The 14610-nt window shown below is 42.3% G+C and overlaps 1 protein-coding gene across 10 annotated transcripts in view; it reads left to right on the top strand.

Moving 5' to 3' along the window:
- ARID1B (AT-rich interaction domain 1B) overlaps window positions 1-14610 on the top strand; it is an 836140-nt gene that overhangs the window by 298873 nt on the left and 522657 nt on the right. For 7 of the 10 annotated variants that reach the window (XM_063917671.1, XM_063917678.1, XM_063917670.1 and 4 more), the window contains one exon: window positions 13362-13508. The exons of the other annotated variants lie outside the window; for them this stretch is intronic. In XM_063917671.1, the coding sequence (XP_063773741.1) occupies window positions 13362-13508 (147 nt within the window). The remainder of the gene's footprint in view (window positions 1-13361; window positions 13509-14610) is intronic. 10 annotated transcript variants of the gene reach the window in all.

Here is a 14610-nt window from a genome sequence, read left to right as displayed (position 1 = left end):
GTATCACCGCTTTCCAGAAGAGGCACACAGCTGACAACCTCTTACGGAAACTGAGGAACATCATCGCAGAATGGCTTACCCCAAATGGACTCTCCTGGGGATTTGTGACATCGGACAACGCCAGCAATATTGTGCGTGCATTACATCTGGGCAAATTCCAGCACGTCCCATGTTTTGCACATACATTGAATTTGGTGGTGCAGAATTATTTAAAAAACTCCAGGGGCGTGCAAGAGATGCTGTCGGTGGCCCGAAGAATTGCGGGCCACTTTCGGCATTCAGCCACCGCGTGCTGAAGACTGGAGCACCAGCAAACAGTCCTGAACCTACCCTGCCATCATCTGAAGCAAGAGGTGGTAACGAGGTGGAATTCAACCCTCTATATGCTTCAGAGGATGGAGGAGCAGCAAAAGGCCATTCAAGCCTATACATCTGCCTACGATATAGGCAAAGGAGGGGGAATGCACCTGACTCAAGCACAGTGGAGAATGATTTCAACGTTGTGCAAGGTTCTGCAACCCTTTGAACTTGCCACACGTGAAGTCAGTTCAGACACTGCCAGCCTGAGTCAGGTCATTCCCCTCATCAGGCTTTTGCAGAAGAAGCTGGAGACATTGAAGGAGGAGCTAAAACAGAGCGATTCCGCTAGGCATGTGGGACTTGTGGATGGAGCCCTTAATTAGCTTAACCAGGATTCACGGGTGGTCAATCTGTTGAAATCAGAGCACTACATTTTGGCCACCGTGCTCGATCCTAGATTTAAAACCTACGTTGGATGTCTCTTTCCGGCAGACACAAGTCTGCAGAGGTTCAAAGACCTGCTGGTGAGAAAATTGTCAAGTCAAGTGGAACGTGACCCGTCAACAGCTCCTCCACATTCTCCCGCAACTGGGGGAGCGAGGAAAAGGCTAAGAATTCCGAGCCCACCCGCTGGCGGTGATGCAGGGCAGTCTGGAGCGAGTGTTGACATCTGGTCCGGACTGAAGGACCTGCCAACGATTACTGACATGTTGTCTACTGTCACTGCATATGATTCTCTCACCATTGAAAGAATGGTGGAGGATTATATGAGTGACCGCATCCAAGTAGGCACGTCAGACAGTCTGTACGTATACTGGCAGGAAAAAGAGGCAATTTGGAGGCCCTTGCAGAAACTGGCATTATTTTACCTAAGTTGCCCACCCTCTAGTGTGTACTCCGAAAGAGTGTTTAGTGCAGCCGCTCACCTTGTCAGCAATCGGCGTACGAGGTTACTTCCAGAAAATGTGGAGAAGATGATGTTCATCAAAATGAATTATAATCAATTCCTCCGTGGAGACATTAACCAGCAATTGCCTCCAGAAAGTACACAGGGACCTGAGATGGTGGATTCCAGTGGGGACGAATTAATAATCTATGAGGAGGGGGATGTACACAGTGAAAGGGGTGAGGAATCGGACGATGAGGAGGAGGTGGACATTTTGCCTCTGTAGAGCCAGTTTGTGCAAGGAGAGATTGATTGCTTCTTTTTGGTGGGGGCCCAAACCAACCAGTCATTTCAGTCACAGTTGTGTGGCAGACCCTGTTGCTGAAATGATGGGTTTGTTAAAGTGTGCATGTCCTGTTTATACAACATAAGGGTGGGTGGGAGGGCCCAAGGACAATTCCATCTTGCACCTCTTTTTTCTTTCATTTTTCTTTGCATCATGTGCTGTTTGGGGACTATTTTTTTGAAGTGCCATCCTGCCTGACACTGCAGTGCCACTCCTAGATGGGCCAGGTGTTTGTTTCGGCCACTTGTGTTGCTTAGCTTAGCCATCCAGCGACCTTGGTGCACCTCTTTTTTTTTTCTTTGCATCATGTGCTGTTTGGGGACTATTTTTTTGAAGTGCCATTCTGTCTGACACTGCAGTGCCACTCCTAGATGGGCCAGGTGTTTGTGTCGGCCACTTGGGTCGTTTAGCTTAGTCATCCAGCGACCTCGGTGCAAATTTTAGGACTAAAAATAATATTGTGAGGTGTTCAGAATAGACTGAAAATGAGTGAAAATTATGGTTATTGAGGTTAATAATACTATGGGATCAAAATGACCCCCAAATTCTATGATTTAAGCTGTTTTTGAGGGGTTTTTGTAAAAAAACACCCGAATCCAAAACGCACCCGAATCCGACAAAAGATTTTCAGGGAGGTTTTGCCAAAACGCGTCCGAATCCAAAACACGGCCGCGGAACCGAATCCAAAACCAAAACACAAAACCCGAAAAATGTCCGGTGCACATCACTAGTAAAAATGGGGAATCTGCCTGCCACAATGTGTAAAAATGGGGAATCTGCCTGCCACAATGTGTAAAAATGGGGAATCTGCCTGCCGCTATGTGTAAAAATGGGGAATCTGCTGCCTCAATGTGTAAAAAGGGGGAATCTGCCTGCCGCAATGTGTAAAAAGGGGGAATCTGCCTGCCGCTATGTGTAAAAATGGTGAATCTGCCTGCCGCAATGTGTAAAAAGGGGGAATCTGCCTGCCGCAATGTGTAAAAAGGGGGAATCAGCCTGCCGCAGTGTGTAAAAAGGGGGAATCTGCCTGCCGTAATGTGTAAAAAGGGGGAATCTGCCTGCCGTAATGTGTAAAAAGGGGACGCTGTCTGCCGTTATGTGTAAAAAGGGGGACGCTGTCTGCCGTAATGTGTAAAAAGGGGACGCTGTCTGCCGTAATGTGTAAAAAGGGGACGCTGTCTGCCGTAATGTGTAAAAAGGGGACGCTATCTGCCGTAATGTGTAAAAAGGGGACGCTGTCTGCCGTAATGTGTAAAAAGGGGACGCTGTCTGCCGTAATGTGTAAAAAGGGGACGCTGTCTGCTGCTATATTTAACAAGGGCACGCTGTCTGCTGTTATGTGTAAAAAGTGTACGCTGTCTGCCGCTATGTGTAACAAGGGCACGCTGTCTGCCGTTATGTGTAAAAAGGGGACGCTGTCTGCCGTTATGTGTAAAAAGTGCACGCTGTCTGCCGTAATGTGTAAAAAGGGGGACGCTGTCTGCCGTAATGTGTAAAAAGTGTACGCTGTCTGCCGCTATGTGTAATAAGGGCACGCTGTCTGCCGTTATGTGTAAAAAGGGGATGCTGTCTTCCGTTATGTGTAAAAAGTGCACGCTGTCTGCCGTAATGTGTAAAAAGGGGGACGCTGTCTGCCGTAATGTGTAAAAAGGGGACGCTGTCTGCCGTAATGTGTAAAAAGGGGACGCTATCTGCCGTAATGTGTAAAAAGGGGACGCTGTCTGCCGTAATGTGTAAAAAGGGGACGCTGTCTGCCGTAATGTGTAAAAAGGGGACGCTGTCTGCCGCTATATTTAACAAGGGCACGCTGTCTGCTGGTATGTGTAAAAAGTGTACGCTGTCTGCCGCTATGTGTAACAAGGGCACGCTGTCTGCCGTTATGTGTAAAAAGGGGACGCTGTCTGCCGTTATGTGTAAAAAGTGCACGCTGTCTGCCGTAATGTGTAAAAAGGGGGACGCTGTCTGCCGTAATGTGTAAAAAGGGGACGCTGTCTGCCGTAATGTGTAAAAAGAGGAATCTGTCCGCTGTAAGGTGTAAAAGGGTCTCTACCTGGTGTAGTGGTGTTACTGTGCAGCATAATTTGAATAATGGAGACTACTGTGCACCGTTATATGAAATGGTATTATTTTGTGGCCACACCCCTTCCCCAGCACTATTGCTAGGTATCCATTTCTCTGGCCCTGAGCAGGCCCCCCTCACCAGATCCTCTCCAGGAGTGAGGGGGTGGACTTGGATGGGATGGGGGGGGGGCAAAGCATTTTGTCGCACCTGGGCCCACCGCTCGCTAGTACCGCCACTGCAGAGAGAGTTAGATTTGGGTGGGGTGTGTTCAATCTGCAATCTAATTTGCAGTGTAAAAATAAAGCAGCCAGTATTTACCCTGTACAGAAATAAAATAACCCCCCCCAAATCTAACTCTTTCTGCACATGTTATATCTGCCTCCCCTGCAGTGCACATGGTTTTGCTATCAAAAATCCTGCTGCGATCAACTTGGAATTACCCCCGTTGTCCCTTATTTTTATTTGTTTTGCTTTATCTGTAGACCCATGGATTTGCTGGGAAATCTAAAAAGACGGTGCAAAACTTATTGAGAGGAATAAATAATTGGGTGTAGGCACAATTGTTAGAGGTTTGCATACATATTTCTACTCATAATAACGTAGTATATATTACCCTTGTATTTGTTGATATATTGGCCCTCATTCCGAGTTGTTCGCTCGCAAGGCGAATGTAGCAGAGTTACACACGCTAAGCCGCCGCCTACTGGGAGTGAATCTTAGCTTCTTAAAATTGCGACCGACGTACGCGCAATATTGCGATTACAAACGAGTTAGCAGTTTCAGAGTAGCTCCAGACTTACTCTGCCTGTGCGATCATTTCAGTGCTTGTCGTTCCTGGTTGACGTCACAAACACACCCAGCGTTCGCCCAGGCACTCCCACCGTTTCCCCGGCCACTCCTGCGTTTTTTCCGGAAACGGTAGCGTTTTCAGCCACACGCCCCTGAAACGCCGTGTATCCGCCCAGTAACACCCATTTCCTGTCAATCACATTACGATCGCCGGAGCGAAGAAAAAGCCGTGAGTAAAAATACTTTCTTCATAGTAAAGTTACTTGGCGCAGTCGCAGTGCGAACATTGCGCATGCGTACTAAGCGGATTTTCACTGCGATGCGATGAAAAATACCGAGCGAACAACTCGGAATGAGGGCCATAGTGTTGTAAGCTTAACAAAACTCATGTATTCCCTTGTTTTTAGAAAACTTGATACTGGTCTTGATATTTACAATGTGTGCTTACATTTTTATTTTACATAAATGTGTCATTTTACTTATTAATACATAATCTTAAATTAATTGTTACACATTTTCAGTGATCTGTCTCAGGTTTTATTTCCCCAGAGGAAGTGCGCAGCCTGTCATTCCTACAAGACACACTGGGTTTGGGATAGTCAGTTGGGTAAAAGAAGATAAGGAAAGGAATGCGATGAAAGCACTATGGCAAACATTTTGGTCTATTCGGATAACCATGAGGGAGGCAGGTTTCCATTGTGATGGCATGGAAACACTGGCGATAGCACGTAATCTCGCAGGCCATACTCGCAGATTTTTTATCTATATAGCCGCACGGACTTGCAGGGCGAGTCTGATTGGATCAACACTGTTATTTGTAATAGTTTTGAATATGTAAACTATCTCTTAGAAGTGTTGCAATTTTTTTTTTTCTTTCGTATTTGTCATTATTTTCCTATATAGGGGTATATGCAATTGCGGTCGAATTCCCGAAAATGTCGAAAAATGGGACATTTTCGCCCCAAAAAAAAATTCGACAATGCAATACAGTACTTTTCATCAAAAAAACGGCCATTCCAAATTCGACTTTTTGAAATTCGACATTTGTCAAATTCGACATTTCTGCAATGGTACAAATGCGGCATTTCGACAAAAGTATATTCAATTGAAGATTGTAAATTCGACAACAGTGCTTTTAGACAGTAAATTCGTCATTTTCAATCCGCCACACTTTGCTGGCGGAATCTAATAAAAAGTTTTAAAAACATGTTTTTTTGTGTGTGTTTTTTATTGGTAATAGCATATCTATTTATATTAGAAGGGATTAGGTACTTGGTTTGTCTATTTAGGAGGCACAAGTATTATTTATATATTTTTTAAAATATATATATATATATATATATATTTTTTAATGGAATGGGGTAAAAACCCGAAAAAAATTTGCGTGGGGTCCTCCCTCCTAAGCATAACCAGCCTCGGGCTCTTTGAGCCGGTCCTGGTTGCCAAAATACGGGGGGGGGGGGGGGAATGACAGGGGATCCCCCGTATTTTAACAACCAGCACCGGGCTCTGCGCCTGGTCCTGGTGCAAAAAATACGGGGGCCAAAAAGAGTAGGGGTCCCCCGTATTTTTTGTACCAGCACCGGGCTCCACTAGCTGGACAGATAATGCCACAGCCGGGGGTCACTTTTATACAGCGCCCTGCGGCCGTGACATTAAATACCCAACTAGTCACCCCTGGTCGGGGTACCCTGGAGGAGTGGGGACCCCTTCAATCAAGGGGTCCCCCCCAGCCACCCAAGGGCCAGGGGTGAAGCCCGAGGCTGTGTCCCCCCCCCCCCATCCAAGTGCTGCGGATGGGGGGCTGATAGCCATGTGTAAAAATGTAAGAATATTGTTTTTTGCAGAAGAACTACAAGTCCCAGCAAGCCTCCCCCGCAAGCCGGTACTTGGAGAACCACAAGTACCAGCATGCGGGGGGAAACGGGCCCGCTGGTACCTGTAGTTCTGCTGCAAAAAAAATACCCAAATAAAAACAGGACACAGACACCGTGAAAGTGTAACTTTATTACATACATGCCGACACACATACTTACCTATGTTGACACGCCGACTCTGGCCACGTCTCCAATGTCGACGTCCGGGGTACCTGAAAATAAAATTATACTCACCTGATCCAGTGTCCGGTTCTTTTATTGTAATCCACGTACTTGGCAAAACAAAAAAATGCATTTACCCGAACCAGACGGACTGAAAGGGGTCCCATGTTTACACATGGGACCCCTTTCCCCGAATGCAGAGACAGTGAGTACTGTTTTTTACCGTTTTTTACCGTTTTTTAAACATTTTTAAAAATCTAATCAAAATCCGTCAAATCGGCCGTTTTTTCGACAGCGGGACTGTCGAATTCGTTTTTTATTGAATACTTTTGTCGAATTCCGGCACCAATTTGTTTGGAATCATTCCAGATAACAAAAATCACCCTACATAGAAAAATATAGACCTGATCATTTAATATATGGTAACCCCCTATGTACACACACACTGGCATATCTATAATAGATGCGTGGTGTGCAGTGCACATGGACAGTGTGAAGCTGGGTAGCCCACATTGCTTACTCTGCACCCATATTCTATACTTAACTCTCCGGAATCCCACTTCATTTGCGATTTTTCAGGCACTTATATTGCTGGAAAAGTTCCAGTCACGCCACTTTCCTGGAGACATGTGCAGTACACTCTGGCCAGTACCTGATTCTACACATTGCACCGCTGACTACAGATGAGGGGACCAGATGGAGGCTGCACACGGGTCCCTACTCTAAGCACTTAACTGACCATATTTTTATTTTATTTTACTAAAACCGCTCAGAAATTGTCTGGTTTATTTCATCTAATAAAGTTTAAAAAGTATGTAACAAATTTTTTTAAAATATTCTATTTAAAAATGATATACCTAGGTGGTGTGTTGCACGTGGGGTGCAACACACACACCCGAGGTTTATATATATTTTAAAATAAACTATTTACATATATTTTTTAAAATACTGTGCTGTTTAAACTTTATTAGATAAAACAAACCAGACAGTTTCTGAGCGGTTTCTGCCCCACCCCTGTGTCTATAGGCCACCATTGTAATTTATCTTCTTACCCCCAAAAGCCCCCCTCCCCCAGTGGCTTAAGATCCCCTGCATTATTATCTTCCCCCCATCTAGTGGTAATAGATCCAGTGGCAGAGCCCACACCCTAACCCCCAGTGTCAATGCGCCCCACCCCCCGAAGCCAAAAAATAATCTTTTTGTGGGGCAGCATAAACCCCCCCCCTTTACACCCACCCGCTTGTGGTATAGCCCCTCCCCCTCACATTGTTGCAGAGCGCAGTGCACACAGAGATCATCATATTTGTGCTGTACGGGATGCGACCTGGTCAGTGAACGCACTCCTGGATGCAGTTGCATCTCACACATTAGTGCCAGGCAAGTGGTTAATACAACCCTGCTTGCACACATACACAACCCCACACACGCACACACACACACCCCTCCTACACACAAAACTATACCTAATACACATACAATACCATTAAAAATGTAATTACTGTAGCACAAAGAAAATTATCAGCTGTTTTGATTTTGATCATTAAATATATATAAATATTAAACTATGACATTACTATTCCCCAATTATAATGGTAATATTTATATCAATATATACTAAAACTACAGTATATTGTGAAATGTATAATGTTTGGATACACTTACATTGATATTCTATTGTGTGAATGTGAACATATTGAAATGATCAACATATGCATTTTTTGTTACCATTATATGTGTTCTCTGTTTGGCATTTGAGTGCAAAGTATACACTGCCCTCCACGACACCTTCAGCAGGAATAAAAAGCATATAATTGTAGCCTCCAACCCAGTCTACAATTATATACTCCTGCATTAGCTCGATATACAGTAAGCTAATAGCAACTTAGGACACCTTTTACCATCCGTGCGGAATGTACTGTATAACAAAAATTAGCTGTAATGGAATGACCTGCAGCAAAAAGGTAAACAAGTTCCAGACCCTGAAATAAGGAAAAGAGTGAGTGCTACAAACCAGCAATTTCTCACCGACTGACTGTGTAATACTGAAAGAAGGGACAAAGCACACGTGCACCGTGTTAAAATGATTTTTGCCATGCATAACCTTTATTTCTAGTCAGGTCAAAGCCATTCATTTATCACATTCTTCTATAGGGAAATTATGGCACTGTTTCCATAGATAATTTACCATTTTCATACTTGAGAGGAAAATAAGCTTGATAAAAAAGTGGGAGAAAATTGAGGAAATGAAAGGCTAGTAATAAAGTACAAAAAAACAAATTTGCTGAAAAATCGCAGAGTTGGAAGGCCATTGTAAAATAGCATTCTAGAATTAGATGGATCAGTTTAGGACTGGTAGGAACTCAAAATTCAGTCTGCATCTGCTGTTTCTTCATTACATTACTAATTACATTCCCTATTCATTTGGGTGGCTGCTGTAGCAATTTACCATTTAATGGGAAAGGTAGAAGTTTAAGTAGCCAAGGACACAGACTCGTCCTGTAGTATAATGTTCCTATGTATTTTTTTTTTATCTAGTAATGGACATTATCCTATTCCTTGTAGCTGTTCTCATCTGTGTGTAACCTTTGCACCTGTTTGCTTTACATTTTACTAGTTCTTTTTTAGTCTTGCGTATTAAACTCATTATTTAACGAAACTTATTTTTTTCCAAATTGCTATTTCTTCTATGATCTGTAAAAAATAGACTTTGTAAGAATTGTAGCCACTTTGCCGAAGAGTGTATGTATGTTAAATATAAATTCTTAGTCCAGCTTTGGTGTTGAAGATTGCTGGGGATTTTACATGATGGGCTGTTGCAGCGCCCATTGTAAGGGTGCCCTCCAAATATTCCACCCAGAACAAGAGGACCTAGTGTATGAATAAAGGGACTGACTGGGCATTTGTGCTTATTAGCATGTGTTGATGATATATTCCCTGTACACTCACATTATATATATATATATACACACATATATATATATATATATATATATATATATCTATATCTAGTGGAAATTAATATTTATAGATTTTAGTTACAATTTTAGAAGGTTTGTATGTATTAGGCACCAAATTGGAAGCAAAATGAAAATTAAGGAAGTTTATTTTAGTATTAAAGCAGTCATATTGTTCAGGGAAACATAGCGACAGATTCTGTTACCTGCAGCTTGAGTTGTGTGGTCTGTTCCTGTGGGTAGAGTGCCTGGAGCTATTTTAGAGCCCTGCAAACATCGCCAAGGAGCATGCACTGTAATACTCATTTCTGTTTACCACTCCGGGAGATGGCTAATGGCCATCCACAGAGAACAGTGTGAGGAAAGAAACTACTACTCTGTAGTCTCTTTGACCAGCTTTTAGGGGTTGATTGGAATAATGCTTTATGTACCCCAAGTTATAACTGTCTTTTTGAAAATCCAAAAATATTTAATGGGTTCACGTTCTAATGTTACACTGTTCTTAATCAACAGTCAAATATATATATGATAACCCATGTTGGAAATATTCTATGTAATATTTATTTGCACCCCACAGTACAATAAAACAATTATAGAGACTATACTACAGCACTTGACTAAAGTACCCAAATGTATATTTAAGCACTAAAGGGTAAAGGGTGCATAAGCTATTTGTCTTTTTTTTTTTTTTTTTTTTTTGCAAACTATCATTTGTCACTTGTCACTTAAGTAAAGCCAACTAAATGAGCACAAAAACAACATATTCAGGCATTAATGAAAATATGTTTAATGTTCTGTCAAAGTATTACAGTCTATTTAACACTGGTTTAAGTGTTATCCTAACTGCCTAAAATAATACCGCAGAGTTGCTACTGAAATATGATATATCAAAACCAAACATATGGGCACTAAGCAGTGAATGATGTGTGTTTCTCAAGCATATGGGTGTTCTTGCATACAAAAATGTCTGTGGCTTTATTGGCAGCAGACATTCATTAAAACCTAATAATCTACGAGAAAAACAAACATAAGACTAAATTGCTGCAAAAATAAGAGTTTATTAGGATTTTATAAATGTCTACATGTTAATTTGTTTTCTGTAGATTAAATCTCTAGATTAAACCTCAGAAGCAAGATTCAGTGGGCAGATAATTTTGTTCAAGAATAGTATACTGTATTATAGATTGCATAGAAAAAAACGAGCAAAGTTGACTCTTATTTGACCTATTTTAATGCGCAATTCATGCGTTTATTAACATGTGAGTTAATAAGTCTTTGGGTGTGAACAAGAGCTTTACTGTGATGATAGTTTACTTCTAATAGTTGTTGCTAGTGTTGTCTACTACATGAGGTTTTGCCTGCAGGACAGTAAAAATTGCAAAGTAGATAATTTGTTAATAGCTAGGCTTATTTAAAAGGGGGTACTAAGTTTTCTGTTTAGATTTTTATATGTTGTCGGAACATCACAATGTATTGTAGGCAATGCAGCTCCCTGAGAAAAGACATAAAAACCCCAAACACCCCTGCCATCACCCCTATGGACTCTACCCCCTAAATGCTGTGCCACATAAACGCTGCTGTGAGCGGCATGGGTGGATTTAGGGGTGAGGGTGCCCCTAGGCACAACAGTAACAGCTGCCCCCCGCCTGCCTCATTTTAGTATTATTGATTGGTCATTAGATAGCTAATTTAATAGAATAATGAAAAACCCCACTAACTATGACCTTTTTTTTAATTATTAATTATGTATACATAATTATTAGTAGGACAGCTTACAGGGTCAGTATGTGCATGTCCTATCCGTTTACACTCCTTTCAAGATAACACATGTTACAGTACAGTAGATATATTTTCGAGTTACTGGTACTTTTTGGACTGACAGTATCAACCCAAGCTTCCAAGTGCCCCCCCCCCCCTCCCCCCAGGCATGTGCCTAATGGGAAATTCACCACTGGTGAGCGGGTAAAGTAGTAAGGGGAAACACAGAGTTAGAGGTATTTGAGTGGGTAGAGGGGAAGCCGAAAAGCAGGGGCAGAGGTGACTCTTAATTCTGCTCACTGTGTACATAGATTGTAAATACCAGAGAGGTAAAGAAAACAGATTTAAACACAAACGCAAGAAAATGTGGAATTTGATTAGTTTAGGTCTAAATGAGTACTGTTGCTATACATATTACTGACAATTTGTCTGTGAGGAAGTGTAGATTACCTACATTGGTATTGGCTAAGAACCCCCTCCCCCCCCTCCAAATACATCTGTGACAAACTCAAAATTTCCTGGCTCTCCCACACCTGAGTTGGAGAATCGGGAATATTCAATAACTTTAAAATCTTGATTCCCCGCAAATCAGGGTTAAGTAACATGAAGAATTCCAGATAGATCGCCAGTCATCAATGGCAGTCGGATTGCTTGCTCCGATAGGGTTGTGGAGATGGTGACTAGATGTATGGGGACATTTGTCCTAGGGAGGACAGGTATGACGATTCAGTAGATATGATATAAAGTTACGGGGCCCCAGCTTCAAAAGAAACTCCATAGATGAAAACCTCTGAACCTGTACTTAATACTTGAGTGGCCTTGAGGTAGCCTGTGGGATTATTATTGTGATAAAGTATTACAGGATCATCCCATGGTAACAAATGTTACATTTTGAAATATATTTCATGTTTTTGGAGCATGTTTTTTTTTAAATATTTTGTGCAAAGTAAATGTTTGTGTGGTACATGATATGCTTTAATTTTGATGCAAAGTTTGTCATGAAAACTGGTAACAAACGTTACATAAAAAGACCATTTTCATGGAATGACCCAACAGTATATTCCATTGGTATGTATGGTTGTAAAAAAAAATTCATGTGTATACTGTATATCTTGTTCTGTAATTGATAATCTTTTTTTGTATTTAATTCTGACGTGCTTACACTGGTCCTTCGTGGTTTGCATGGCTGCATAGAAACATGTTGTGTTAATTAAATTGTAGTGCTTTATGGCTCTGGGCTGTCCCAAGTGATGTGGAGAGAACAGCTATTCATCCGAGGCCGTAGCCAAGAGAGAATAAATCCTTTTTTCACCTCACAAGTATTGTTACATATTTATGGAGAACTGTATCTTACACTACAAAGGATATTTTTGGAAAATAAGTTTTTTAACATTCTACCGCTGTTCAAAGGTTCCTTTGAGGAAATTTTCCTTTGTACTAATTGGTTAAATGCTTGAATGCGGCATGAGTTAAATATTCCATTTCAATGCTTGTCAATCAGCTGTTGATCCATACGCTCCACTCACCCATATGACATCGACCCAATTATTTATGCTCATCTTTTCAGAATTATAAGTAGCCCAGAAATAAGGAACTGTAAAAGAGGAAGGAGAAACAAGATTTGATGATAATAGTGTATATGTCAGTGTATATTTAATTATATCAAGTGTGTAGATGTCTTTATTTGTTATGCTGTCAACAGGTGCGTTACTGATATAGACTGATAAATTGGAATTCTGTTTGAGACCATAAAACATAGCAAGTGTATACATATGCCTCAAGAAAATAATGTTGCATATTGTATCAGAAATTTGTGAAAAAATGCTGCAAATATTCATTTTTAAACCGATTTTCTGCCAAACACGTATTCTGTAGTATTTCCTCCTTTCTATTCTGACCTGTTTGCAACGCTATTATTATGGAACTTATCTGAACAACATGAGTAAGCTTGTTCAGATGAGCGTTTTCTCAGAATCTGCTTGCACCAAGTGAGCATTGCAAACTTACATCTCTGAAAATCGTGCAGGCATTGGGATCCGCAGGGAGGTGTAGAGACTACTAGCACAACTGAGCCCCATATTGCACGATTTCTAGAGCTGTTTGCGCACATCTTATTCCTTCTACAAAGCAGTCGAGCAACTTCTGCAAAAATGCCCGCCTGAACTAGCACTAATGCTTTGAGTCCACTTACCTGACTCATGTGTACTTTGCTTGGCTCTTCTAACAGATGCCGCCTCAGTACGGTCAGCAAGGTGTAAGTGGCTACTGCCAACAAGGCCAACAGTCATATTACAACCAGCAGTCACAGACTTCGTTTCCGCAGTCCCAGGGTCAGTACTTGTCGCAGACTACGCAGCGGTATCAACCCCAGCAGGTAAGCACAGATAGCCAAGATTAAAGAACTACTGGCTAGGAGAATAAAAATTCACAAATATTTACTTTGTTGGATGCATATTTAGGAGACCATGAAATTGGATTGCAAGAAGAGACCCCTTTATTTTATTTTTCTGCAGCGGCATACACTGGTATTCCACAGGGAATAACATCGGGGTGTAGAGTTGTATCTTGAGCCGAGGCACCAACAGGGTAAAGCTTTGACTATTCCCAGGATGCACTGCACCGCCTCCTCTATAGCCTCGCCACCAGGCACTGGAGCTCAGTTTGTAAGTTGGTGCCTGCAGTGCAGGTCACTAACAGATGGGGCTGCGCTAGGCAGCCCTGAAAAGAGCTTTTTAAAAAGACTTCAAGGGCCGCAGCACTTTCTATGTCTTTATGACATGCTGTTATACGGCTCCATCACCTCCCTCAGCGGCGCTGCATACTGTACTTCCGCGGCCTGGTTCCCGGGTACTTGCAGTGGAGGCACACCACCGCTGTAATTCTCCAGGATCGCATGGCTGCACTTGAAGGGGGAAGGTAAGGTAAATCACGATCTGGTCGCGGTCCCAGTAGACGGACCGCATCGCTGGCGTGGACACTATGTCACACAGGGACCCCACTATATCCACCAGGGCAAGGAGCACAGGTCGGATTTATTAAAATCCATTTACAAAAGGCTCTACAGTACCCAGTGGTGAAGTCCGGCAGAGGGGATAAGGCGCTGACCTGTAGCCCCTCCCCCAGCTCCGGGCGCCACATACTGCTGGTGTTCCCGCCCTGGAGCTGCATCTCTCTCTCTCTCCCTCACTCCCTGAAGAGATTTTGGCGCCATTACATAGCTGGGCTGATCTCTGGGACTGCTGGGTACTGTCTCCTCTGCAAAGCCGCCTGTATCATCAGCGCTGTGCATTTACAGACACTTAGTATTCTACATGTCATTTTAGACAGTGTTAGTTAAGAACAAATGTGCTGCTATCTGAATATTTAGTACAAGTATTCTGTGATATACATCCAGTGTTTACTGTGTATTGTTATACCTGTATACATACATAGTCCAGTGCAATTTTATTGTTATATGTGATAATTCCTGCATTGTA

The sequence above is a fragment of the Pseudophryne corroboree genome, chromosome 4 (genome assembly GCF_028390025.1).
Source record: "Pseudophryne corroboree isolate aPseCor3 chromosome 4, aPseCor3.hap2, whole genome shotgun sequence".
NCBI lineage: Eukaryota > Metazoa > Chordata > Amphibia > Anura > Myobatrachidae > Pseudophryne > Pseudophryne corroboree.
Note: the sequence above shows the minus strand (reverse complement) of the source record. Positions and strands in the feature narration are given on the sequence as shown.